Source organism: Trachypithecus francoisi, unplaced genomic scaffold, assembly GCF_009764315.1.
Source record: "Trachypithecus francoisi isolate TF-2019V2 unplaced genomic scaffold, Tfra_2.0 Lachesis_group10, whole genome shotgun sequence".
In the NCBI taxonomy this organism is placed as follows: Eukaryota; Metazoa; Chordata; class Mammalia; order Primates; family Cercopithecidae; genus Trachypithecus; species Trachypithecus francoisi.
Genome location: NW_022681455.1, coordinates 129,668,337 through 129,693,276, shown reverse-complemented (window position 1 = coordinate 129,693,276; position 24,940 = coordinate 129,668,337). Strand labels below are relative to the sequence as shown.

At 57.7% G+C, this 24,940-nt stretch overlaps 2 protein-coding genes across 13 annotated transcripts in view; one reads left to right on the top strand and one right to left on the bottom strand.

Moving 5' to 3' along the window:
- Positions 1-258: 258 nt before the first annotated feature.
- On the bottom strand, positions 259-4,544 carry TRAPPC2L (trafficking protein particle complex 2 like). 8 transcript variants are annotated; one of them, XM_033219351.1, is made up of 5 exons: positions 4,423-4,544; positions 2,822-2,994; positions 2,061-2,148; positions 1,804-1,918; positions 259-458 (listed from the first exon to the last, which is right to left on the bottom strand). In XM_033219351.1, the coding sequence occupies exons 1-5, from the start codon at positions 4,453-4,455 to the stop codon at positions 436-438; spliced, it is 432 nt and encodes a 143-aa protein (XP_033075242.1). In that variant the 5' UTR covers positions 4,456-4,544; the 3' UTR covers positions 259-435. The 8 variants fall into 8 exon arrangements, with proteins under 8 accessions (XP_033075242.1, XP_033075243.1, XP_033075244.1 ...); XM_033219352.1 differs by having other exon boundaries at positions 259-455; XM_033219353.1 differs by having other exon boundaries at positions 1,839-1,918.
- Positions 4,545-4,619: 75 nt separating this feature from the next.
- Positions 4,620-24,940, top strand: part of GALNS (galactosamine (N-acetyl)-6-sulfatase) — a 47,151-nt gene continuing 26,830 nt past the window's right edge. The window contains exons 1-4 of one of the 5 annotated variants that reach the window (XM_033219341.1): positions 4,620-4,846; positions 19,240-19,363; positions 20,113-20,187; positions 21,233-21,335. In XM_033219341.1, the coding sequence (XP_033075232.1) occupies positions 4,727-4,846; positions 19,240-19,363; positions 20,113-20,187; positions 21,233-21,335 (422 nt within the window). In that variant the 5' untranslated portion in view covers positions 4,620-4,726. Of the gene's footprint in view, positions 4,847-18,708; positions 19,090-19,239; positions 19,364-20,112; positions 20,188-21,232; positions 21,336-24,940 lie in introns of those variants that run through there. The other 4 variants (XM_033219342.1, XM_033219343.1, XM_033219345.1 and 1 more) reach the window with 4 other exon arrangements.

The following is a 24,940-nucleotide window of genomic DNA, read 5'->3' as shown; positions in this document are numbered from 1 at the left end:
TAGGCTGGTTCTGGGCTCAGGAGGCCGCCCCCTCCAGACCAGTCCACCTGTTCAGCCAATGGGCGACCCACTTGGTCACAGGTCCTGCAGGCTCAGGAACTCTTGGCTCCAGGCGCCCCTGCCTCTGCCCCTTCGGGACAACTGGGGACAGGCTTCCTGCACCATCTAATCCCAAACCTCTGCCCACACCCCTGAAAGTTCTTAGTTGAATTCTTCTTAGTTAAATCCTTGGCTGACACGGAAGGAAAAAACCAAATCTCATCTCACAAGACCTTTAGTTGAGACAACACGCACAGCCGCCTGCCCTGCAAGCCCCAGGCGTTCCAATCAGGAAGAGGCGACGAGAACAGACCAATGGCCGCCACGGTCACGCGTGGGATCCTCTGCGATGGCCGGCGGCACAGCTCATTCAGCACACCTGTATCATCATGGCCGTCACCATGTTATCAAAGGCCCTGCTAAGAGAAACAGACCCACTCAGAGGAAAGCCAGGCCCTCCACCTCTCTGCTCACGGAGACAGGCAGGGCAGCAGGGCTCCGTCCACAGGACGCTCAGGGCCTTCTCCAGGGTCCAGAAACGTGAACTCAGCTGAGAGGCCAGGACAGGAGTCCCGCCCCACCAGGCACTGAGAACCCATCTGCTGCCTCCAAGTTCCCTGTGCCCCAGGAACGTGTGGAGGAGGGAGCAGCATGGGCAGGCAGGATAGTGGTGTGGCAAGGACAGGCCTGTGCAGCCCAGGAAGCAAGACTGCATGGACGTTCGCCTGCCTGCTCCCATCTAGGACCCAGGATGGCCCCAAGACAGAGTCCTGGTGGAGGGAAGGGCCTGGCTGGGGTCACTGCAGCGTCCTCTTGCCAACCACAAGGAATTATGTCTTGGAACTGGGGACTCGCTGGAAGCAAGTCTGGAGTGTAGGCGTGGACCCCACATTTCCCTCATGCCATTCAAAAGTTAAGTCTGTTTACTTTGTGGGCCATTCGGAAGATGCCTGCAAACCAGGTTCCTGACTGTTCAAATTCAACATAAAAGATCAGGTAATGGGAGGCCGAGACGAGCGGATCACGAGGTCAGGAGATCGAGACCATCCTGGCGAACACAGTGAAACCCCGTCTCTACTAAAAAATACAAAAAACTAGCCAGGCGAAGTGGCGGGCGCCTGTAGTCCTAGCTACTTGGGAGGCTGAGGCAGGAGAAAGGCGTAAACCTGGGAGGCGGAGCTTGCAGTGAGATGAGATCCGGCCACTGCACTCCAGCCTGGGCAACAGAGCCAGACTCTGTCTCAATAAAAAAAAAAAAAATTGATCAGGTAGTGACAAGAGGATGTGTGATCCCTGAAAGCCGCTGCCCATGTGCTTGGCCCTGAGTCCTGCATGTGCCCCAGGTACCCACTGGGCACACCTGGGAAGCCAAATGGGCAAGCTCCGCTCCCTGCACCACACACACTCTATCCACTTTACGTGCTGGAGATCTGTGTAAGAGTTGGTGTGGAAAAACAGGGCTTTGTGGCTTTAAAACCTCTGCCCTAGGGGTTTTAGGGGGATGGTGCTCATAGCTTAAAAAGACCTTTCCTCCTTGTTTTCCAAATGGTTGCATTTTGGCAACCGAAATGGCAAGGCAGGTCCTATAGAGAAAAGGGGACAAGACATAGAAAGCACAGCCCACCTGGACTGGATGCGGACACAGGAAGTAGGGCCCACCTGGACTGGATGCGGACACAGGAAGTAGGGCCCACCTGGACTGGATGCGGACACAGGAAGTAGGGCCCACCTGGACTGGATGCGGACACAGGAAGTAGGGCCCACCTGGACTGGATGCGGACACAGGAAGTAGGGCCCACCTGGACTGGATGCGGTCTCCCGGGTTGTAGAAGGGGTTGCACATCACGTCCGTGTAGGAGTTGTGTAGCTTCCGGAACATCTGAAAAAGACCCAGCAAACTGTGACACTGCCAGGTACACACAGCCAGGGCCAGATTTTTGGTTTCTCAGCATTTCAAAACAAAGTCAAAAAGGAAAAACAAAACACCCACTCGGGCATGGCCTTCTAACCCCCCGACTTACGCTGCGAATTTCATTGTCTCGAAGGGCTGTGTTGGAGGAATCCACCACCATGACAAACTTCACCTTGGAGTTGGTGACGTAGCCGTATCTGCACAGTTGGTTAAGGAAGGCACTCTTAACACAGGGACTGCGGGCGGAGGACCCTCTGCGGGCCCTCCCTTTGGAGAAACGTGGCAACCTTGAATCACAGGAAATGCCCAGGCTGGGCTGGTCCTGCAGTGACCGTGCTGGGTGCAAGCCTCAATACTTCGCTAGGGCGACGTCTGCTGTTTGCGGGAGAAGCAAGGGGCAGGCAGCCAAGCCTTACCCAGTTCACACTCCCAAGAGCCGAATCACCTAGACTCTGAGTCTGTCTGTCTGGATCACCTCACCCTCTTTATGAATCAGTGCCTGGCCCAGAAAATTAACTGCAAAAGCAGAGGCTTCGTGAACAAGGCAGATCCCCTCCCTAGAGGCCACATTATTTTGTAAAATAGTGGCTACCAGCAAATGTCACCATGGACAAGCTACATTACCGCTTTTGGGAAGGTCTTTGAACTCCATGGCCTCAAGTGATTTGTCCCAAGGGACTAGAGGAGAGTGTCTAGTGACGTACGAGGCAATTTAGAGGCCTTCATTCACCTCAGGCATCCCTAATTCCCTGGCTGGCCAAAAACTCTCACCTCTTTTTCTTTCTTCTCAAAGGTTTCAAGCTATCTGATCCTAAAGTACATCCTGCAATTGTAGGTACTCCCTGAAACACACCCTGCCCTGAAAGATACACCTTGTAGTCCTCCGTGGGGTAGAGCAGGCCCAGGTACAGCTCCCTCTGGTCGACCAGGGCCTTCCCCATTGCGGAGATCTTCTCATCCACCACGTCCAGAGATGTGTGCACCATGTAATGGAACTTCAGCTCGTTCTCCGTGGGGGTGCTGCGAATGTAGAGGGGGTAATTCTGCAAGAAAGGATGACAGCCACTGAAAGGACACGACTCCACCCAGCGCACACCAGCTCTGAACTACGCTGCAGAGCCGTGACCTTCAGCCACCCGGGGAATGCATTCCCATTCTCTAAGGCCCACTGCTTCATTCTCCAGGCCGCAGTGGGCACTGCCTTCAGGGGATCCCACCTAACCTGAGAAGATTTATGTGTTGTTTGCAAAGCAGCAGCAGTAGGGTGGCCAGAAAAGACAACTCAGAAAAATGGGCCTGAGCACAGCCTGACGATCAAGCCTGGCACCCGGGCAGGCCTCTCACCTTCTCCTGGAAGCCACTCTGCCTCAGCCCACCTCTGGCTCTGCATGGGTCACCCAAATACAGCATCCTAAATACTGGCTTTTCTTCACCTTGACAGTGACCCTTTTACTAAACCCTTCAAGACTCAGTTACAAATTCCCTTCATTTCTCATTTCTGACCATCGTAAGCCCAGAATTAACAGCTTCCTAAGCCCAGAATTAACAGCTGCTTCCTTGGGCTTTCACACACCACCATTTGCCCTGTGTCTGTTCAGCACTGGGTCCTGCAGAAATACAGCGAACAAGAGTCCTCGCTACCCTCACGGGGCTACAGGATACCTTAGTCAATAAACCCACAAACAAGCAAATGATCATCTGTGGCCAGGAGGGAAGCCCATGAGAAGCTTAGGAGCAGCCACTGCCCAGCAGGGAGCGGCCTCCAGAGTGGTCTCAGGGGAGACCCTGGCTAGGAAATGAAGGCTCCATGCAGCAGGAGCACAGTGTGGACAGCCACCCAGCTCAGTCTCAGCCTTCAGAAAACGCTTTCCAGAAGAAATGTATGTGGGCCAGTAAAGAGGGTGGGAGCTGGGGAGAGGTGTGCCGGGTGCAAAGGCCCAGAGGTGAGAGGGCAAAGCATGTCCAGGGAGCTGCAGAATTGTTTGGCTGGAGCGGAGGGTGCCAAGGGTTATGGGGGGAAAGGATACCAGACCAGGTTATTCAGACAGCATCCTAAGGCAACGAGAAGCCACTGCACAGGTCTCAGGCAGAGGCGTGACAGGATCCGATTTGTTTTAACTCGGCTCCTGGGAGACTGGCAGAAGGGCGGTACGCGGGAAGCCAGCGCTGGATGAGAGAACCGGCAGAACCTACTGAGGACGGAGGCAGTGCCCCGGACCACCTAGGCTTCCGGTGGATCCTGACGGGGAGGAGACCTGGGGCGCCGAGGGGTGCGTTCAGCAAGCGCGGAGCTGGGGAGCTCAGGGTCTGCCGGGTGGCTCGTCCACCGCGAAGCCCCTGACCCCTGGAGCTGGGCGAAGGCCTCCTCCAGGTCCCATTTCCTAAGGCGCCTTCTAGGCCCAAGAAAGGAGAAAGAGAGCGGAGAGGCGGGTATGGTGCGGGCCCGGACGCCCTGCACCGCGCGTACGCACCTCTTTAGCGATCACCGCGATGCACACCGCCATCTTGGGAGGCCCGGCGCCGGCGTCGCATCACGTGACCCGCCGCTGGTCACGCAGCCCCGCAAGCCCCGCCCCGCCCGTCTCGCAGCTGGCTCTGGCCCCGCCCCACTGGTCACGAGGCCGTCCAGGGCCCGCCTCCGTCCCGCCGCGGACTCTGGCCCCGCCCCACTGGTCACGAGGCCGTCCAGGCCCCGCCCGCAGCCCAGCCGGAAGGGCCGGCGGACGCTCGGTGGGTCGGCTCGCTGCCTCGGGCTCTGCGGCTCCGGTGGTTGCCATGGCGGCGGTTGTCGCGGCGACGAGGTGGTGGCGGCTGTTACTGGTGCTGAGCGCCGGGGGGATGGGGGCCTCGGGCGCCCCGCAGCCCCCCAACATCCTGCTTCTGCTCATGGACGACGTGAGTGCGGGCGGTGGGACGGCGCAGGGCCGGGGGGCGGGGTCGCGGGGGGAGGGGAGGGGCGGGCGTGGTGGGGGGAGGGGTACGGGGAGGCCACGCGCGGGGAGGAGGAGGGGAAGGGGGATATCCCCGTGGGGGGAGGGGGAGGCCCCGCGGGGAGTGGCCGTGGGGTCTCGTCGGTCACCAGGCACCACCCGCGCTGCCACTGTGCTGCGTGACCGGGCCAGCGTCCTCCCTCGCAGGTGGGTGACCGGCGTACTGCCGGGCCCTGCCTCCCCGGGCTGACCTTTCCCGCCCTCTGCTGTTGGGCAGATGGGCGCGCAGCGTGGCCGCCTCAAAGGGAGGAAGGGGCTGCTCCTGCCGCGCAGCCTGAGAGCTGCGTCACCCTGGGAATCACTCCCGCGGTCTCAGGCGCCTCTTCGGGTCCCCCTGCTGGGCTCCAGTCTTACCTGAGGGCTGCCTTTGTCCCCTGGAGGACGCTGAGCAAAGCTCAGGTGTCCCGAAAGGCTGGAATGTCCCCTGGTGGGCAGGTGCGGGGTCAGGGGTCACAGAGCCGGCCTGGAGGCCTCCTTCCCTAACTCCTTGTGGGAGCCACCTGGAGATTCAGTAATGAGTCTGCCTGGGCCACGGGTCACCGTGCAGGACCCCAGACACACCTGGGTTCAAACTCTACTGTCTCCAAGCTGGGGGGTCACTTCCATTCTTGAGCCTCAGCCGCCTCCCCTGGGGGAGGGGTCACAGCTGTCCTGCTGTGCTCACGTGGTGTGTGAGGACTGGGAGGACACTGAGTTCGGGACAGTTTTGGGCCGTCAATGCCGCTCAGCCCCTGTGTGCTGGCTGCAGACCAGCGGAGACCCTGACGGGCCTTCAGATCCACCTGTGCTGACCAGTGGGGGCCACCGGCCGCACGCAGGGGCTGGGCGGTTGTGGCTGTCGGAATTGGGAGGTGCTGGTCGTGTAAAATACACAGATTTAGAAAACTTGGTACAAAAAAAAAATGTAAAATATCTCACTTAACAATTTTATTAAATTAATGGTTTTTTAGCATAAAGATATACCTGAAAAGATAACAGACACCATCCATAATTTCCCCACCCAGGGGTGACAGCCCTCAGCCCTGGGCAGCCCCTTTTCCATCTCATATGTCTATGTGTGTGCAGTGAGTGCTTTCCAGAGCCCGCTCTCCAGCCCCCAGGGGGTCCCTGTGCTGACCGCAGTAGCCAGGTCTTTCTTAGTACTGAGTGCTAGCTGTGTCTTAAAGTTACTTTGTTTCAGAATTTCATCCTTTCACTTTTTAAGTTCTCTGGGCTAGTGTAGATACTTTGTTTCAGAAGTTCATCTTTTCATTGTGTAAGTCCCTTGGGGCCAGCACAGCTTCCTTGGGTGAGCTGGACCCTGTGGGTGAAGCTTCCCTGTTCAGCCTCTGCCTTTCCTGACTTTCTCAGAGGACAAAGGGTTGTGTGAGGTGGGGCAGCTCATGAATAATTTTTTATGTAGAAGACTTGTTGAAATAATCTTTTGGATATGTTGGGTTAAATAAAGTTAAGTCTGCGTTTCACCTACTTCTGCTTTTATAACGTGGCTCCTGGTAAATGCGGAATTGCGTTTGGACTCACCCTGTGTTTCCATAGGACAGCAAGGGTTCAGGCGGTACAGGGGTGCGGTGCGGCCACCAGCGTGACAGGGGAAGCCTCGCCCACCTGAGGACCTGTCCTGTGGCCTCCTCCATGTGGTTTGTGGGGTCCTTTGGCAGCTGACGCCTAAAGAACCCCAGAGGAGCTCTGTCGTGGCCAGTAGGTGTACTTGCTAGAACTTTCTGATGCAGACAGCAGAAAATGAAGTCAAAGTGACAAGCAAAAGTGGGAATTCCTTGGCCCTCCTGACTCAACAGGTCAGGGCCGCCTGGCGAGTTTCCCCTTTCGTGGCTCTGCTGTCTCTGAACTGGCACATCCTCACTCAGCCTGTGATGGTCCTAGGCAACTCCAAGTCACCCCCTGCAGTCAGCAGACCCAGTGGGAAGTTGGCTCTGCCCCTGAGTCATGTGAGCCTGATGTGGGTCTCAGCCCTGTGCCAAGCACACTGGGGGAGGGGCGCATGCTGACCTGTCCAGCCCAGGCCTCGGAGCCTCCGGCCTACCCCAGAAGGGAGACTGCCCCGATCATCTCATCTGCCTGGACCCAGCAGAGAGGGGGTTCCCTGAAGGGCCCATGGTGCAGCTACCAGGATGGGGCAGGGATGCTGGCAAGTGAGATCCACAGAAGCTCGCAGTGAAGCCCGAGTGCCCTGACGTGCCCCAGGGTGCAAGGGAGTCCTCATAGGCTGTGTTCTCTCCTCGGAGTCCGGGGCTTCCTCCGCAGCCCTGTCCACACCTCTCCCTGTGCTGTAGACCAGTTGTTTCTGCCAGGGCGCTGTTGTCTGAACCTGCAACAGGTCATTTGGGCTCTGGAATGACATGGGATCGTTTGGTGACCCACAGCCCTGGGCCCTGCACCACCTGAGGACGAGTGTGCGTCTCTCAGGTTCAGATTTTGGAGCATGGCCCTCCATGGACCAGCTGCCTCCAGCCCAGTCTCCCCCATCCAGTCCTCTGTGTCTGGGCAGTGGGGGGCCTGGACCCCACTTTCATCTGAGCAAGTGCAGTTTGAGAAAAGCAGTGTCCCCAAAACTAGCTTATTGCACACCTCATGGCCAGAAGCCACTCTCCAACTGGTCACACTGACCCGGCAGAGTACCACTGCCCCTGGCGTCGGGGCCAGAATGGGAGGCTGGGACTCAGGGATGAAGCTGGGACTCAGGGATGAGAGCAGCTGGCAGGAGCCCCTACCTGTCCAGGGGAGCTGAGCCGACCAGGGCGAGGACAGGTCCAGCTGCACTCCCCAGGACTGCCCTGCCCTGGCCTTTCACTGGCCCACGGTCTAGCATGGCCTGGCTTCTCAGCACCCTGGGCACCTTGCTGCATGAGCGACGAAACCTGCGTGGCCCACTGTGCTCTCCAGGGTTGCTGGGGCCTTGGTGACAGGTGAGACCTAGTGACAACCTCCGCTCCGGCCCACACACAGCTCCTGCCTCCCAGGGCCAGCAGCGCTCTGCGTCTCCACTCCTTATTTGGAAAATAGGGTTAAGAAGGGTCAGCCCTGACCACAGAGGGAGTGGAGAGTCAGGGCCACCCAGGCCAGCTCCTGTTGCCACAGCAGCCTTGTTGAGCCGCCAGAGCGGGGGGAGGGCTGCTCAGCGCCCCTTGTTTGAGACAGACAAGCACTGGTATGCTTATCTTCATAATAATCCCATAGCAACCGGTAGGAATGGAAACTTTGTTTCTTAAAACTCTGAAATTCTTAAGGATACTGATCCATGGCTCACAGCTGTGCTCACTGAACATGGACAATCATTTGGGGGCTTTTAGGACTTTTTTTTTTTTTTTTTTTTGAGATGGAGTCTCACTCTGTCACCCAGGCTAGATTGCAGTGGTATGATCTCAGCTCACTGCAACCTCTGTCTCCCAGGTTCAAGCAGTTCTCCTGCCTCAGCCTCCCAAGTAGCTGGGACTACAGGCTCCCACCACTGTGCCTAGCTAATTTTTGTATTTTTAGTACAGTTGGGGTTTCACCATATTGGCCAGGCTTGTCTCGAACTCCTGATCTCAGGTGATCCTCCCTCGTCAGCCTCCCAAAGTGCTGGGATTACAGACGTGAGCCACTGCACCCAGCCAGGACTTTTTTTTTTTTTTTTTGAGACAGAGTCTCGCTCTGTCACCCAGGCTGGAGTGCAGTGGCCGGATCTCAGCTCACTGCAAGCTCCGCCTCCCGGGTTTACGCCATTCTCCTGCCTCAGCCTCCAAGTAGCTGGGACTACAGGCGCTCATCACCATGCCCGGCTAGTTTTTTTTTTTTTTTTTTTTTTGCACTTTTTTAGTAGAGACGGGGTTCACCATGTTAGCCAGGATGGGCTCGATCTCCTGACCTCGTGATCCGCCCATCTCGGCCTCCCAAAGTGCTGGGATTACAGGCTTGAGCCACCACGCCTGGCCAGGACTTTTTTTTTTAAGACAAGGTCTGACTCTGTCACCCAGGCTGAAGTGTAGTAGCTCGATCACAGCTCACTGCAGCCTGAAACTACTGGGCTTGAGCAATTCTCTCTGCCTCAGCCGAATTGAGTAGCTGGGATTATAGCCGCCCATCACCACACCCTGTTAATTAATTTGATCTTCAATCACTGATACCCTTTCTTCCACTTGATTGAATCGGCTATTGAAGTTTATGCATGCGTCACATAGTTCTCGCGCCACAGTTTTCAGCTCCGTCGGGTCATTTAAGGTCTTCTCTACACTGTTTATTCTAGTTAGCCATTCGTCCGATCTTTTTTGAAGGTTTTTAGCTTCCTTGCAATGGGTTCAAACATCCCCCTGTAGCTCAGAGAAGTTTGTTATTACCTTCTGAAGCCTGCTTCTGTCAGCTCGTCAAAGTCATTCTCCATCCAGCTGTGTTCCGTTGCTGGCGAGGAGCTGCGATCCTTTGGAGGAGAAGAGTTGCTCCGATTTTTAGAATTTTCAGCTTTTCTGCTCTGGATTCTCCCCATCTTTGTGGTTTTATCTACCCTTGGTCTTTGATGCTGGTGACCTACAGATGGGGTTTTGGTGGAGATGTCCTTTTTGTTGATGTTGATGCTATTCCTTTCTGTTGGCTAGTTTTCCTTCTAAGAGTCAGGTCCCTCAGCTGCAGGTCTGATGGAGTTTGCTGGAGGTCCATGCCAGACCCTGTTTGCCTGAGTATCACCAGCGGAGGCTGCAGAACAGCAAATATTGCAGAACAGTAAATATTGCTGCCTGATCCTTCCTCTGGAAGCTTCGTCCCAGAGGGGCACCCAGCTGTATGAGGTGTCAGCCCCTGCTGGGAGGTGCCTCCCAGTCAGGCTACACAGGGGACAGGGACCCACTTGAGGAGGCAGTTCTGTCCATTCTCAGAGCTCAAACACTGTGCTGGGAGAACCACTGCTCTCTTCAGAGCTGTCAGACGGGACGTTTAAGTCTGCAGAAGTTTTAGTTTCTGCTGCCTTTTGTTTAGCTATGCCCTGCCTGTAGAGGTGGGGTCTACAGAGGTAGCTGGCCTTGCAGAGCTGCGGTGGGCTCCACCCAGTTCGAGCTTCCCCTGCCGCTTTGTTTACCTACCGAAGCCTCAGCAATGGCCGACGCCTCTCCCGCTGCCAGGCTGCCGCCTTGCAGGTCAATCTCAGACTGCGCTAGCAGTGAGCAAGGCTCCATGGGTGTGGGACCTGCCGAGCCAGGCACAGGCTATAATCTCCTGGTGGGTCGTTTGCTAAGACCGTTGGAAAAGCACAGTATTTGGGTGGGAGTGTCCTGATTTTCCAGGTACAGTTTGTCATGGCTTCCCTTGGCTAGGAAAGGGAAATCCCCCAACCCCTTGCAATTCCTGGGTGAGGCGATGTCCCCGCCCTGCTTTGGCTTGCCCTATGTGGGCTGCACCCACTGTCCAACCAGTCCCAAAATGATGAACCCGGTACCTCAGTTGGAAATGCAGAAATCACCGTCTTGTGCGTCGATCACGCTGGGAACTGCAGACCGGAGCTGTTCCTGTTCGGCCATCTTGGAACAGAATCCCCACGCCCGGCTAATTAAAAAAAAGATTTTCTTTAGTGATAGTGTCTGTCGGTGAGACCCAGGTTGGTCTCAAATTCCTGAGCTCAAGTGATCCTCCCCCCTCAGCCTCCCAAAGTGTTGGGATTACAGACATGAGCCACTGTATCCTGCCCTTTTAGGACTTCTAAAGGGGAGAAGAAAGGTGGTTCCCGCCGATGGTGCGCTGTGGGGGTTCTAGATGTTCACATGGTAACCTGCTCACTGCAGGGAGGCTGTCCACGTCTGCTTTTCATAGCCGAGAAAGCTGCCGATAAATAACGGAAGAATGGGGTCAGCAGATGAGAGCTGGCCCAGCAGCCTGGGACGCTGTCCTCAGAAGGCCCATGTGTGGGAGGTTGCCCTCGGCTGGCATCTGGGAACAGGAGGTCCCCCTGCTGTTCGCTGCTACGAGCAGCTCACCATGCCGCACTGTTTTCGCAGACACCACGATTTATGCCCAGCACCCACCTCCTGGGCATCAAGAGTGCCAGGCAGAGGGGGCCACACCGCCAGCCCAGGCAAAAGCCCTGGGAACTGAGTCTCGCTCACACAGCTTCCCCGTCAGCATCCGGCACCTGTACTTGCAGCCCGAGCGTCTGTAAGGCTCCGGCTTGGGGAAGGTTCCAGGCTGCACCTGGTCTCCACGGCCCTGCCCATGCCTTTTCCCCTGGCTAATGCCCTCCCCATTGTAAGTCATGGCAGTGAGTGGGACTGCCGCCAAGACCTGGGACTCCTCCCAGCGAGAGTGCTCCCCTTGCGGTATCTTCTGAGTCCGTGGTGAGCGTGGAGCCCACTCCCTCTAGCCCTGGGACTCCTCCCCTGCAGTATTTTCTGAGTCATTGATGAGCATGGAGCCCGCTCCCTTTACAGCATTTTCTGCCGTATCCATTCATGTTATTTGTGGCCTGGAACAGGTAGGAGAATGACCCAGGTGAGCATAGGCAGACCCAGATGCAGGCTCTGCTGACTGCCGACCTTTTCAGGAGACCAGCCCCACCTCGGGAAGCCTCAGGATGCAGCCTGCACGGAGGGCCGGGCACAGGGTGCCCGGTATTCAGATGTGCGGCCTCACTCCCAGCCCGAAGGGAGCGCAGGAGCGGTCCTGGACGTGGGCAGACAGTGTAACGAGTGGAACATGCTGCTCCTCCCGCCCCAGGCCTTGTGCCCCGGCTCACCTGCCATTCTCTACTCTCTCACCTGGACTGGAGATGGCAGGAAGTGCAGAAGCCACCTAGGACGATGAATCTGCACACGGGGAGGTGGAGGGCAAGGAGCTTTGGGCGTGTGTGGCCGGTCCCCCTCAGGCTGGCCTCAGGGAACTGCGTTGTCCCGGCCTGCACTGCGGGTTTCTGCTGCGTCAGCGGGATGCACCTCACCCTCACGTGGGCACATTTGCCCACTGCGACTGTGTGCCGCTGAGCCCAAGGTCCCTTCTCAGCCCATGAGCAGCTCTACTGGCGTCCTGCCGCCACTCCTCCCACCTCCCTTTCTTTCTCATAGCTTCAGGGGACACCTCTCTCCAGGTGCCTCCTTTCATTCCAGCCTCCGTTGTCCTCAGATAGAAAAGCCATTTCAGTGACTTCAAAATAAACCATCTCAGGGCTGGACGTGGTGGCTCATGCCTGGGATCTCAGCACTTTGGGAGGTGGAGGCGGGCAGACTGCTTGAGCTCAGTTCACTCAAGACCAGCCTGGGCAACATGGCAAAACTCCATCTCTGTCAAAAATACAAAAACTTGGCCAGACACGGTGGTTCACGCCTGTAATCCCAGCACTTTGGGAGGCCAAGGCAGGTGGATCACCTGAGGTCAGGAATTCAAGACCAGCCTGGCCAACATGATGAAACCCCGTCTCTACACAAAATACAAAAATTAGGTGAGCATGGTGGTGCACACCTGTAATTCCAGCTACTCAGGAGGCTGAGGCAGGTGAATTGCTTGAACCCAAAAGCCAGATGTTGCAGTGAGCCAAGACCATGCCACTGCACTCCAACCTTTGTGACAGAGTGAGACTCCATCTCAAAAAAAAATAAAATAAAATAAAATTAGCTGGACCTGGTGGCATGTGCCTGTAGTCCCAGCTACCCAGGAGTCTGAGGTGGGAGGATCACCTGAGCCCGGAAGGCAGAGGTTGCAGTGAGCCAAGATCGAGCCACTATGCTTCGGCCTGTGTGTCAGAGTGAGACCCTGTCTCAAAAAAAAATAAACCATCTCAAAAGGGACCCAAAGCTGAAAGGGCCAAACAGAACTGTGTCCCATGAGACGTGGAGGGCCTTTGAGAGGAAAAAGCCCAGACCTGGCTCTGCTGTGGCACTCCACACATCAGGAGGGGCGGAGGCGAGGAGCGGTCACCCTGCCAAGCTGAGCCTTACAGGCAGGGGCCGCATAGCCTGTTATCCACCAGGGACACTGATCAGTGCATCCAGACAAAGACCAAGGTGTGACCATGCAGACCTGGATGTCCGTCCAACCACTCACGTGCGCCCAGAGCGGCCCGCTGTCCTCCCGTGGTCCCCGGGCCCAGTGCCCATCCCTCCTGCCGCCAGTCAGCACGCTGCCGCTCCTGCCCAGGCGACGCCTCCCCTCTGTTTAGACCCCGTCACTTCACACAGGCCCTGAGGCTTCTTGTTCTTTGACTTACCATGACCCAGCGAGTCAAACACCCACCGGCCCTGACCCAGGAGTGTCAGGGGAGCCACCAGTCCATCTGCAGAAAACCAGAACACCCGTGCTTCCTCCTCCTCTTGTAGCTGCTTTGCTGAGACGGAATTCACTGGTGAAAGTGTGTGGGTTGTTTTTAGTGTGGTCTCAGAGTCGTGCGGCCACCACACATCGTCACACCATCTTCGTCACCACGGAAGGAAGCCCCAGCCCTGATGGGGGTCACTCCCTTGTGCTCCCCGGAGCCTCTGGCCATCCCACTCCCCTTTCTGTCTCGAAGGATCTGCCTTTTCTGACGTTTCAGGTGAATGGAATCGTACGGTGCGTGGGCCTTGTGTCTGGCTTCCCCTCGCACGGGATTTCGGGGCTTCACACATGTCTGCATCAGGACTCTATTCCTTCTCGTGGCTGAGTCATGGTCCACTGTGCAGAGGGACCACGTGTGGCCAAGGCTCCCACCCATGGATGGGCATCCGGGTGTTTTCAGCTCAGCCGCTGGGGAGTGAGCTGCTGTGGGTGTTGGTTCATGCACAGGTTTCCGCGTGGACACACTTTTCAGTTCTGCTGGGTGTGCGCTGGGGAGGTGTTGCTGGGCCGCGTGACCACCCGCGTGGCGCTGCCAGACCTCTCCTCAGGTGCTACGTGTCACATTCTCACACGCCGTATGAGAGCTCCAGTTTCCAGTGAGTTCACTTTTTTTTTTTTTGGAGGCGGATTCTTGCTCTGTCGCCCAGGCTGGAGTGCAGTGGCCGGATCTCAGCTCACTGCAACCTCCGCCTCTCGGGTTTACGCCATTCTCCTGCCTCAGCCTCCCGAGTAGCTGGGACTACAAGGGCCTGCCACCTTGCCCGGCTAGTTTTTTTTTTTTTTTTGTATTTTTTAGTAGAGACAGGGTTTCACTATGTTAGCCAGGATGGTCTCGATCTCCTGACCTCGTGATCCACCCGTCTCGGCCTCCCAAAGTGCTGGAATTACAGGCTTGAGCCACCGCGCCCAGCAGAGTTCACCTTTAATGTTTTGTTTTGTTTGGTAAAAATCAGCCTTAGACAATCAACGATCAGACTCTGTTTGGTCCCTGTTGTGGTGAATTGTAGAGGCACCAAAGTGAGCCTCTCTCTGGCTCTTTGAGCACCAGGGCCTGTGGAGCCTGTCTTGGGGTCGTTTGAAATGGTGGAAACTTTACAAAGGCCTAGATGGGCAGGTGAGGCCCACTCGGCCTCCAGGTACTGCCCTCCTCGAGGTCCCTGCTGTCCATGCGGGTGGCAGTCCTGCTCTGTGGGTGAGTCCCGGGGCCACTCGTGGCAGGAGGAGGCTGGATGGGGCGAATATGGAGAAAAGTGGCAGTTTTTTTTTGTTTTTTTGGGTCTCACTCTGTCGCCCAGGCTGGAGTGTGGTGGTGCAATCTCAGCTTACTGCAACCTCCGCCTCCCAAGCTCAGGGGATTCTCCTACCTCAGCCTCCCAAGTAGCTGAGATTACAGGTGCCTGCCACCATGCCTGGCTAATTTTTTGATTTTTTATAGAGATGGGGTCTCACTTTGTTGCCCAGGCTGGTCGACGAAAGAGAAAAGTATTTTAGAGATTTAAAAAAAGAACCGTAGGTGTAGGCGCTAACGCACTTCAGAGCTGCAGGTGGAGCTGTTTGCATTCCTCCTGAAGGCTTCGGCTCCTGGACGGACGTGGCTGCTGCAGAGACTGCTCTACTAAGAGGCTTTCCCTCCCTGCCATCCAGCCGTGTCCACAGGTGTCCACACAACCAGGTGTCGGGAATGTCTTTTCACACCAAGTGGGCTTCTCAGTAACCCCCTGGCCACACCCCCATCTCACCCATCCCAGGAGCCTCCTGGGACCACACACAGGGGTCGGGAGCTTAACAGAAACAGAAGCACAGCCGGGCGTGGCGCTCACACCGGTAACCCCAGCACTTCGGGAGGCCGGGCGCGGTGCTCACACCCGTAACCCCAGACTTTGGGAGGCCGGGCGCAGTGCTCACACCGGTAACCCCAGACTTTGGGAGGCCGGGCGCAGCGCTCACACCGTAACCCCAGACTTTGGGAGGCCGGGCGCAGTGCTCACACCGGTAACCCCAGACTTTGGGAGGCCGGGCGCAGCGCTCACACCGGTAACCCCAGACTTTGGGAGGCCGAGGCAGGCAGATCGCCTGAAGTCAGGAGTTTGAGACCAGCCTGGCCAACATGGCGAAACCCCGTCTCTACAAAAAAAAAAATACAAAAATTAGCCGAGCGTGGTGGAGGGTGCCTGTAATCCCAGCTACTCAGGAGGCTGTGGCAGGAGAATCGCCTGAACCCGGGAGGCGGAGATGGCAGTGAGCTAAGATTGTGCCACTGCACTCCAGCCTGAGGGACAAGAGCAAGACTTCGTCTCAAAAAAAAAATACAAAAAACAAAAAACCAGAAATGCATTCTGCCCTGGTCTGGAGACTGGAAGTCTGAGATCCAAAGTTGTGGGCAGGACCTCACTGCCTCGGAGACCTGCAAGGGACCCTGTTTCCCCCGCAGCTTCTGCTGGCCCCCAGCCATCCCGAGCCCACGGCTGTGTCTCCCCCCTCTGACCCCGTTGCCACACAGCCGTCTTCGCCCTGTCTCCTGTAAGGACTGCAGTTGTATGGGATGAAGTTCTGCCCCCACATTAATGACCTCACCTTAATCATATCTGCAGCAACCCTGTTTCTAAGGTCATGTTCTGAGATACGCTGGGGCTGAGATTTCAGTATAACTTTTCGGGATTCAGTTCCACCCATTAACACTGATGAACGGTGACTTATTTAACTAAATCTGTTGTTCCCACTATCTCACCCACAGTTTTAAATTTGCGTAATGGATTATAGCCATAATTATTTACTTAGGATAAACTGTTACAAGTGGAGTTGCTGGGCCATGATCTTTTGTTTTGTTTTGTTTTGTTTTGTTTTAGTGACAGGGTCTCACCCTGTTGCCCAGGCTGGAGTGCACTGGTGTGACCATGGCTCACTGCAGCCTCAACCTCCTGGCCTGAAGTAATCCTCCTACCTCAGCCTCCTGAGTAGTTGGGACCACAGGTGCACACCACCACACCTGGCTATTTTTTTCTTTTTTAGAGGTGGAGTCTTGCTGTGTTGTCCAGGCTGGTCTCGAACTCCTGGCTTTAAGTGATTCATGCCTTTTTTTTTTTTGACAGAGTCTTGCTCTGTCACCCAGGCTGTAGTGCAGGGGCGCAATCTTGGCTCGCTGCAAACTCCACCTCCTGGGTTGAAGCGATTCTTCTGCCTCAGCCTCCCAAGTAGCTGGTACAGGTGCCCGCCACCATGCCCAGCTAATTTTTGTATTTTTAGTAGAGACGAGGTTTCATCATGTTGGCCAGGCTGGTCTCGAACCCTAACCTTGTGATCCGCCTGCCTCGGCCTCCCAAAGTACTAGGATTACAGGCATGAGCCACCGCACCCAGCCCCATGATTGCCTTTTAAGATAGGGTAGCTGCACTTTCACTAAGAGGTTGGCCAACTCCAGCCCGTGGGTCAAATGTGGACCCACCTGCTGAGCTTTTGTTGTTGTTGAGACAGAGTCTCGCTCTGTCGCCCAGGCTGGAGTGTAGTGGCACAATCTCGGCTCGCTGCAAGCTCCGCCTGCTGGGTTGAAGTGATTCTCCTGTCTCAGCCTCCTGAGTAGCTGGGACTACAGGCGCCCGCCACCACGCCCAGCTAATTTTTTTGTATTTTTAGTAGAGACGGGTTCACCGTGTTAGCCAGGATGGTCTCGATCTTCTGACCTCCTGATCTGTCTGCCTCAGCCTCCCAAAGTCCTGGGATTTCAAATGTGAGCCATTGCTTCTGGCTCACCACCTGCTGTTTTTTAAACCCATAAGCCAGGAATGGGTTTTATAATTTTAAATTGTTCAAAAAAACTAAAGGAATAATATTTTGTGACATGAAAACTTATATGAAATTCAGATGTTGATGAATAAAGTTTTATTGGCACACAGCATGCATGTCTGCTCGAATGCTGGCTGTGGCAGGGCTGAGGGGCTGTGACAGCCCCATATGGCCCACAAAGCTGAAAAGATTTGCTGTGAGGCCCTTTACATAATGTGTTTGCTGATGCCAGCTCTAAATATCTATATTTGCATTCAAATTGGTTTCAAAAATAAATATACAGCTGGGTCTGTGAACGTGGTGGTGAATGCAGCTGGGCCTGTGAACGTGGTGGTGAATGCAGCTGGGCCTGTGAACGTGGTGGTGAATGCAGCTGGGCCTGTGAACGTGGTGGTGAATGCAGCTGGTCCTGAGAACGTGGTGGTGAATGCAGCTGGGCCTGAGAACGTGGTCATTGTGTTTAGAATGCAGTGTCTTTCCCAGGTGTTGTGTTTGTGCTGCCGAAGCTACTGAAGGTGGCCTGTAGAGGGCAGGGGCCCAGGCAGGCACAGTCACTTAACTGATGTCTTGGTTGGTGCCTGGAGCACCTCAGGAGGGAATATGTCCCTAGGGAAGGGAGACAGGCCAGGCGGAGGGTCTCGCGGTGCTGGCTTCCTCCAGGCTCCTGCCGAGGTGGGTGCTCAGGGAGACGGCTGGAGGATCCGAGGAGAGCCAAAGCCCCAGGTGGTGCCCTCCCCTCCTCCTAGAGCAAAGTCAAGGCCCACTGCCTGTGTAAAAGCACTTTTTTCAACAATACACACTGCGAAGTTAGAAGAATTTTTCAGTGAACACCGGCCCTGCCGTTCACCCCCGGAGCTTGCCGTGGGCATTTGCTGTGCTGGCACCATCACCCCTGGCATCCCCTGCCTCTGTGCTTCCTGCCCTGTGCTCACCCGTTCTCCTGCTTGGGGCTTTTATTGTAAAAAAACGCAGAGCATCAAATTGACCATGACAGCCACCTTGAAGTGCGCCACTCGGGCACTCAGTACATTCACAGCGTGGTGCTTCCGTCCCTTCTACCTACTTGCGAACATTCCGCCCCAAGAAGAAACCTGTGCCCAGCAGCAGGCCCTCCCCAGCACCCACCCCCAGCCCCGGCAGCCACTCAGCCACCTCCTGCTTCTGCGGACCGGCCTGTTCCAGAGGCTTCCCAGGAGCAAATCACAGCCTGTGTGGCCCTTGTGTCTGCTTCCTTCCCTCGCGTGAAGCTTTCCAGGGCCGTGCACCGTGCGGGACGCCCTTCGTTTTGATGGCCGGGTGGTGTGCCGTGGTGCGTGCGTGAATTTCCCGAGACATAAGACGTTATTACCACAGGCCGGGTGGCCTCAGACAGCAGAAATGGATTCTTGCTGGATTCTGGAGGCCAGAAGTGTAAAATCAAGGTGTCAGCCAGGCCCCCCCATCTGAGTCTCTCGAGGAGGGTCCTTGCTGTCCCCTGGCTGGTGGCTGCACCGCTCCAGTGTTGGCCTCGGCCTTCACCCGGCATCTCTACTGCACATCTGCATCTCTAACTCCCAGTCATAGGATTGAGGGCCCACGCTCGCCCAGCGTGACCTCATCTTAGCTCGCTACATCTGCAAATATCTTACTTCCAAATGCAGCCACACCCTTGTAGTACACGCGGGCCACACTTTGTCATCCACCGATGGGTGCTTGGGATCTTTTGGCCACTGAGTTGTGCTGCCCTGGACGCTCGTGTGCAGGTCTGTGTGTGGACATAAGTTTCAGTCTCTTGGGTGTACAGCTAGGAGTGGAATTGTGGCGTGAAACTGCAGGGCCACACGGTAACTAGGCTTTTGGGGGACAGTTACCGCTCGACTTTGAAATCTAGGTTTGTACAGACATACGAGGGCTTGTGTATTTATGTTGAAAGTAGACGCACGTGTTAGAGGCCATCTCCCTGTGAGCATGCAGATGCTGGTGTCAGGCTGGGAGGAGGCAGACGGACGCATTCCCCACGTGAGGACCAAGCAGAAGTGGAGGCGAAAGCCAGCGTGGGCTGACCATGGAGTGGCCCCATTGTGCACGCACGCAGGCGCTGCTGGGGCTTGGCCGAGCTCTGCCGCTGGCTGGGGCACAGGGTGGCGCTGGCTCCCACAGTCTCTGACATGCTCTTGGCATCACGGGCAGCTCCCCAAGCCAGAAGCACCAGCTACAGAAGGTGCTCATTTCTCCTCCCCATGCTCTTCCCTGCAGATGGGATGGGGCGACCTCGGGGTGTATGGAGAGCCCTCCAGAGAGACCCCAAATTTGGACCGGATGGCTGCCGAAGGGATGCTTTTCCCAAACTTCTATTCTGCCAACCCTCTGTGCTCACCATGTAAGTCAGCGGGGCTCTCACTCCCAGAAAGGGGTGAGCCCAGCAGGCCGAGGCCTCCCGGATCCTTCCAGCCCTGACTCTGGGCAGCCACATCAACCTTGTCTACTCCAGGGAGGGTGGCAGGTGGGCTCAGGCCTTTCTCATCAGGTCCCAGGCCGCCTCCATGCTGTGTGGGGTGCGGCACCTGCTGGGTTTTCAGGGTCAAAGTTGTGGTGGTGTTGGTGGCTGCTGTCCTCTGTTTCCCAGAGTCGAGTGCTGTGGCCACCTGGGGAGAGGCGCTGCAGTGTGACTCCGTCTCAGGGTACCTGGGAAGTGGGGGTCCCACTTCCTCCCTCCCCGGGGAGAGTCTCTCATGCTGGAGACGAGACACGTGGTGTTGATCGTGAGGAAGAAGGGAAGGCAGGGTACGGGGCCGGTACTCGAGGATGGAGGCGTGTGGACCTGCACACCCAGTGGGTGTCCCGGGAGCCTGAGAGAGGAGACAGCGTCTTGGGGACAACGCAGAGCTGCAGGGCCCAGGGCCATGTGTGTTTCCGTGCATTGGGTGCTGTGCCCCACCCAGGTGGTGGAGGTGCTAACAGGGATCGGCAGGCGTGGCAGCCCCTCGTAAACCTGCGCCTGCCTCATCTGTCACGCATCCGTCTACTGGTGGGGCTCTTGCTGACGAGCGTGTGGGGCTCTGCTGACGAGCGTGTGGGTCTGAGCCGCACCCTTCTCATCCAGTTTCTGTTTCTGTCACCTCCACATAGCCAGGGCGGCACTGCTCACGGGACGGCTGCCCATCCGCAATGGCTTCTACACCACCAACGCCCATGCCAGAAATGGTAGGCTGCCTCCAGGGACCCCCTCGGGGTGCAGAGTTGGGCAGGTGGGGTCCGGATGGTGCCCGGGTCTCCGGGACTCAGGTGGAAATGAGGGCTCCCCCTAGCTGGTTTCCTTCCCTGCCCTGGCCCAGTGGGGATGGAGCGGAGGGTGCCCAGTCCGGCACCCTGACCCCAGAAGCTCCCACTCCCCAGGCAGGTGAGCCGCACACTTACAGGGAAACTGGGGCTGTGGTGTCAGCAGCAGTTCTGGAATGTTCTGGAATTGCTGTGCTCGAGGGGTTTGGATGGGCTCCCCAGGGGCATCTCATAGGGGAGGTGGGATTTCTAGTGGCCTTTGAGGAAAGGGAAGGACGGGGGAGGCAGGGGTGGGACAGTGAAGCGTCATGTGGCGTATTCCAGAGATCCCTGGAGATCAGGCAGGCAGGAGGCCCAGGGAAGGCGCTGGGGGGCACAGAGTCTGCTCCGTCCCTGCCCTCTGGTGATGGCACTGGCTCTGAGGGTGCCTGGAAAAATCTGGGAAGTTCCATGCCCTGTAGATGCAAGGCCGCCAGGCCCAGCCTTTGACCCCAAGGGGCCAGTGTCCTGTTAGGATGTGTGGACGCAGCCCCCAGGCACAGCTTTTGACCCCGAGGGGCCAGTGTCCTGTTAGGATGTGTGGACACAGCCCCCAGGCACAGCCTTTGACCCCGAGGGGCCAGTGTCCTGTTAGGATGTGTGGACACAGCCCCCAGGCACAGCCTTTGACCCCGAGGGGCCAGTGTCCTGTTAGGATGTGTGGACACAGCCCCCAGGCCCAGCCTTTGACCCCGAGGGGCCAGTGTCCTGTTAGGATGTGTGGACGCAGCCCCCAGGCACAGCTTTTGACCCCGAGGGGCCAGTGTCCTGTTAGGATGTGTGGACGCAGCCCCCAGGCCCAGCCTTTGACGCCGAGGGGCCAGTGTTCTATTAGGATGTGTGGATGTGCAGCCCCCAGTGTCCTGTTAAGATGGGGGTGGTGGCAGCTTCTCGTGGTCTCCTCGGGGCTCACCCAGCACTGCTCTTCCAGCCTACACGCCACAGGAAATTGTGAGCGGTATCCCAGACTCGGAGCAGCTCCTGCCGGAGCTTCTGAAGAAGGCCGGCTACGTCAGCAAGATCGTCGGCAAGTGGTGAGTGTCTAGTCATGCCTGCCCGGGCGTCCTGCTCCACCCACTTCCCGGCCTTGGTTCCAAGGGACGTGGCCACAAGTTTCCAAACGAGGAAGGCGTCTTGGGTGGGAAACGGAAGCTGATTCTGGGTGTGTTCAGGTGTCTCCAGCGTCCCTGTGCAGGCCGGCGGGACCTTGCCAGCAGGATCTCAGGTCAGCAGGCTGCGCCCGCAGCTGCGAGTGTCTTGCATCGTCGGACTCCACAGGCCTGTCGCTGTCGTCCCTCGTGTCACGGCCCGCAGCATCCGCCACCACCACCCCCCGGCTGCCTCTTGCCACGTCGTCCTTGGAGGGGTCACGTCGTTACACATAGGAGTCATGGCGGAGGAGCTGCCTATCTGCCCCAGAGGCCTGTTGGATGATGAAAGCTCTGGTCTAAACCACAACGGAGCCACCAGGAAGGAGAGGAACAGCCCAGCAGTTGATGAAATCCTAACCCGACGAGAGCTCGGGTGCCGCACAGCCCCCAGGCCGCAGTTTCAGGCACACGGGATGTTTCATTTCTTTTACTCCCTGGGATGCCTGAGTGAGCCTGGAGGGTTGGGTAGAGTCACCTGCCCCCCGTTGCTCTCCAGCTGTTGGAGTGTTCCCCGCCTGTCAGGCCCGTATGCCTTCTCCTTCAGGAAGCCCTGGCTGCTTTCCCAGCCTCTGTGATCCCCGGTCGGCTACCTGTGGCTCCTGCCGGCCGCCTTCGGATGGATGCTCCTTGGATATGGATGGTCATGGCAGCCAGGAATCTGCTGAGCTTGATGACTGGATGAGGAGGACCCAGAGGCTGCCTAGGGAGCACCTCGTCCCTCTTCAGACGAGAGGAAGCAGCCTGCCAGGCTGAGCTCTCAGAAATCACAGGGCGGAGCCGATGGGCGCAGCAGCCGCGGAGCCTCACACAGGGAGGTCGGGCCCCACGTGGCCTGCGTCGTCACTGAGCCAGTGCCAGGGGCCATCTCGGAAGTCAGCCCCCGAGGTTCACTGGAGCGTGACAGGGCTGTGCCAACAGGAGGAAGAGCCGGTGGCCTCTCCAAGTGACAAGCCCCACAGTGACTGGAGCTCTTCACCTGGCCTGGCAGCTCTGTCTTGGGCCCAGCGGCCTCCTGTGCATGGTCATTGGTGCAGTGGCAAGAGCTAGACAGGGAGTGGGTCTCCACAGAGGCCTCGAGGCTCCTGAACAGCCATCAGTGGGAGAGAGGGGACCCCAAGGAATGGGAGCAGGAGCCACACAGGCCCCAGAGCTACAGGCTCCTCCCGGGCTCAGGACTTGGTGCAGTGACTGGATGGCCCGGGGTGGGTCCTGCAGTGGCTGCTCGGTCAGGTGGGGGGGTCCCCATCCCAGCAGGGTCCCCTCTCAGGGCAGTAGGGGTGTTGTCAGCCGTAACTCAGACTTCTCTGAGGCCCCTCACCTGGACTCAAAAAGAGGCTGCTTGATCTGCCTGAAGCCACGCGGGGGTGCAGGGCAGGGACTTGAGTCCCAGAGGGCTGCAGACGTTCCCCGCTCCAGGTCATCTGCTGGTGAGTGCCAGGCCCCACTGCTGCTTTGGGACAAGCACGTTGAGCCGACAGCTTAATCTGTGTGGCATCCTGCCCATGTGCTTCCCCTGAGCAAGGCCTTTGCGCTGCAGTCGTGGATGCACGAGTGTCCCCTGTGGCTGGGCGGTGACCTGCGACGTGGACGCACGAGGGCCCCTGTGGCTAGGCGGTGACCTGCGACGTGGACGCACGAGGGCCCCTGTGGCTGGGCGGTGACCTGCGGACGTGGACGCACGAGTGTCCCCTGTGGCTGGGCGGTGACCTGCGACGTGGACGCACGAGTGTCCCCTGTGGCTGGGCGGTGACCTGCGGACGTGGACGCACGAGTGTCCCCTGTGGCTGGGCGGTGACCTGCGGACGTGGACGCACGAGTGTCCCCTGTGGCTGGGCGGTGACCTGCGGACGTGGACGCACGAGTGGCCCCTGTGGCTGGGCGGTGACCTGCGGACGTGGACGCACGAGGGCCCCTGTGGCTGGGCGGTGACCTGCGGACGTGGACGCACGAGTGGCCCCTGTGGCTGGGCGGTGACCTGCGGACGTGGACGCATGAGGGCCCCTGTGGCTGGGCGGTTACCTGCGATATGGACGCACGAGTGTCCCCTGTGGCTGGGCAGTGACCTGCGATGACGCACGAGTGTCCCCTGTGGCTGGGCGGTGACCTCTGATGACGCACGAGTGTCCCCTGTGGCTGGGCGGTGACCTGCGATGACGCACGAGTGTCCCCTGTGGCTGGGCGGTGACCTGCAGACGTGGATGCACGAGTGCCCCTGTGGCTGGGCGGTGACCTGCAGACATGGATGCACGAGTGCCCCTGTGGCTGGGCGGTGACCTGCCCAGGGTGTTCAGGGATGACGGGGTGCTCGGCAGTGGGCCCAAGTGCTGAAGACCCAAAGGAAACAGGCTGGAGTTGGCAGCCAAAGGAGCTCTGAGGTCACAGAGAGGTCCATGTGTGTTTACCTGAGAGAGGAGATGGAAGAGGCAGCTCAGGAGGTTCTGGGTGCAGAGGCCATGTCCAGGGAGGCAGCCACTACAGAACCAGCCAGAGCCTCAACTACAGCCATGCCAGCCTCCTCGCTCACAAACAGGAAAACCAAGGTCCAGACAGACGGGCTTACGCGGTGTCCAGGCTCTGTTGCTGGCTGGGTTCCATCCAGCCTCCACCTTCCAGCCTGGCCTGCCTTCAGGGCCCCTTCTGACCCTCCCCCAGCCAGTGACCGAGTGAATCCACAGTGGCCTGAGACCTGTGTGCTGGGTACAGAGTCCCCGTGAGCATTCAGGCTGGGGCCTTCCCGACCCTCCACCAGGGCCAGCCCCACATGCGGCTCAGAAATCTGCTTCAGGGATGCTGCTTTCAAAGCCGTAGCTGCAGAAGATTTTCCTCAGATGACACGCGACTGACGTGAGACCCGGCCACGGCTGTGCCTAGAAGCCACCTTATACCACCTCTCCTGCAGCCCGTTCTGAAGAGCAGCCACAAGCTGGATTCCTTCCAGGACAAGAGAGGCCGTGCAAGGAAACCCGGACAGCTGGCCTGGGGGCTGGGGCAAGTGGGCAAAGAGGTGTGGCCTGCAGGACTGCTGTGGACTGGAGGACAAGAGATTAGGTGCCCCCAGAGGGAAGGCGCGTGTGGGTCTGTAGGGGGTCATCAGAAGGGGAGTGCAGGGCGGGGTCTGGAGGGTTCCCACAGGCCTGGGGTGTGATGCCTGGCGATGGCCATTCCAAGCAGGTGAACCCTGGTCCCAGGAGAGCAGTTGGTGGAGGTCACCATTGTGGCCACACTGCCACGTTCTCTTGTCATCACTCCAATCCCTGCCTCTGCCAGGGCCCTGGGGATGTGGGTGCAGCTGGCAGGCCCCAGGGCTTCCGCATGGCACACAATGCCCTGCCCAGCCATCATCCCGGGGCTGTTGCCCTGAACTGGGAGACAAGACTGAGTGCCTCGGTGCGGAGAGACCCAGTCATTACCTGGCAGGAGATATTTTCTGCTCTGGAAAACCCAGAGGAGAAGCATTTGGGTTCGAGACACAGGCTGTGAAACTTTCC

Excerpts from the sequence above, each read along its gene's own strand:
- TRAPPC2L (XM_033219351.1), bottom strand. The coding sequence starts at position 4,455 with ATGGCGGTGTGCATCGCGGTGATCGCTAAAGAG. Across the intron at positions 1,919-2,060 it reads GAGACAATGAAATTCGCAGC|ATGTTCCGGAAGCTACACAA; the intron begins GTAAGTCGGGGG and ends GGTCTTTTTCAG. Across the intron at positions 459-1,803 it reads TGTGTCCGCATCCAGTCCAG|CAGGGCCTTTGATAACATGG; the intron begins GTGGGCCCTACT and ends TGTTTCTCTTAG.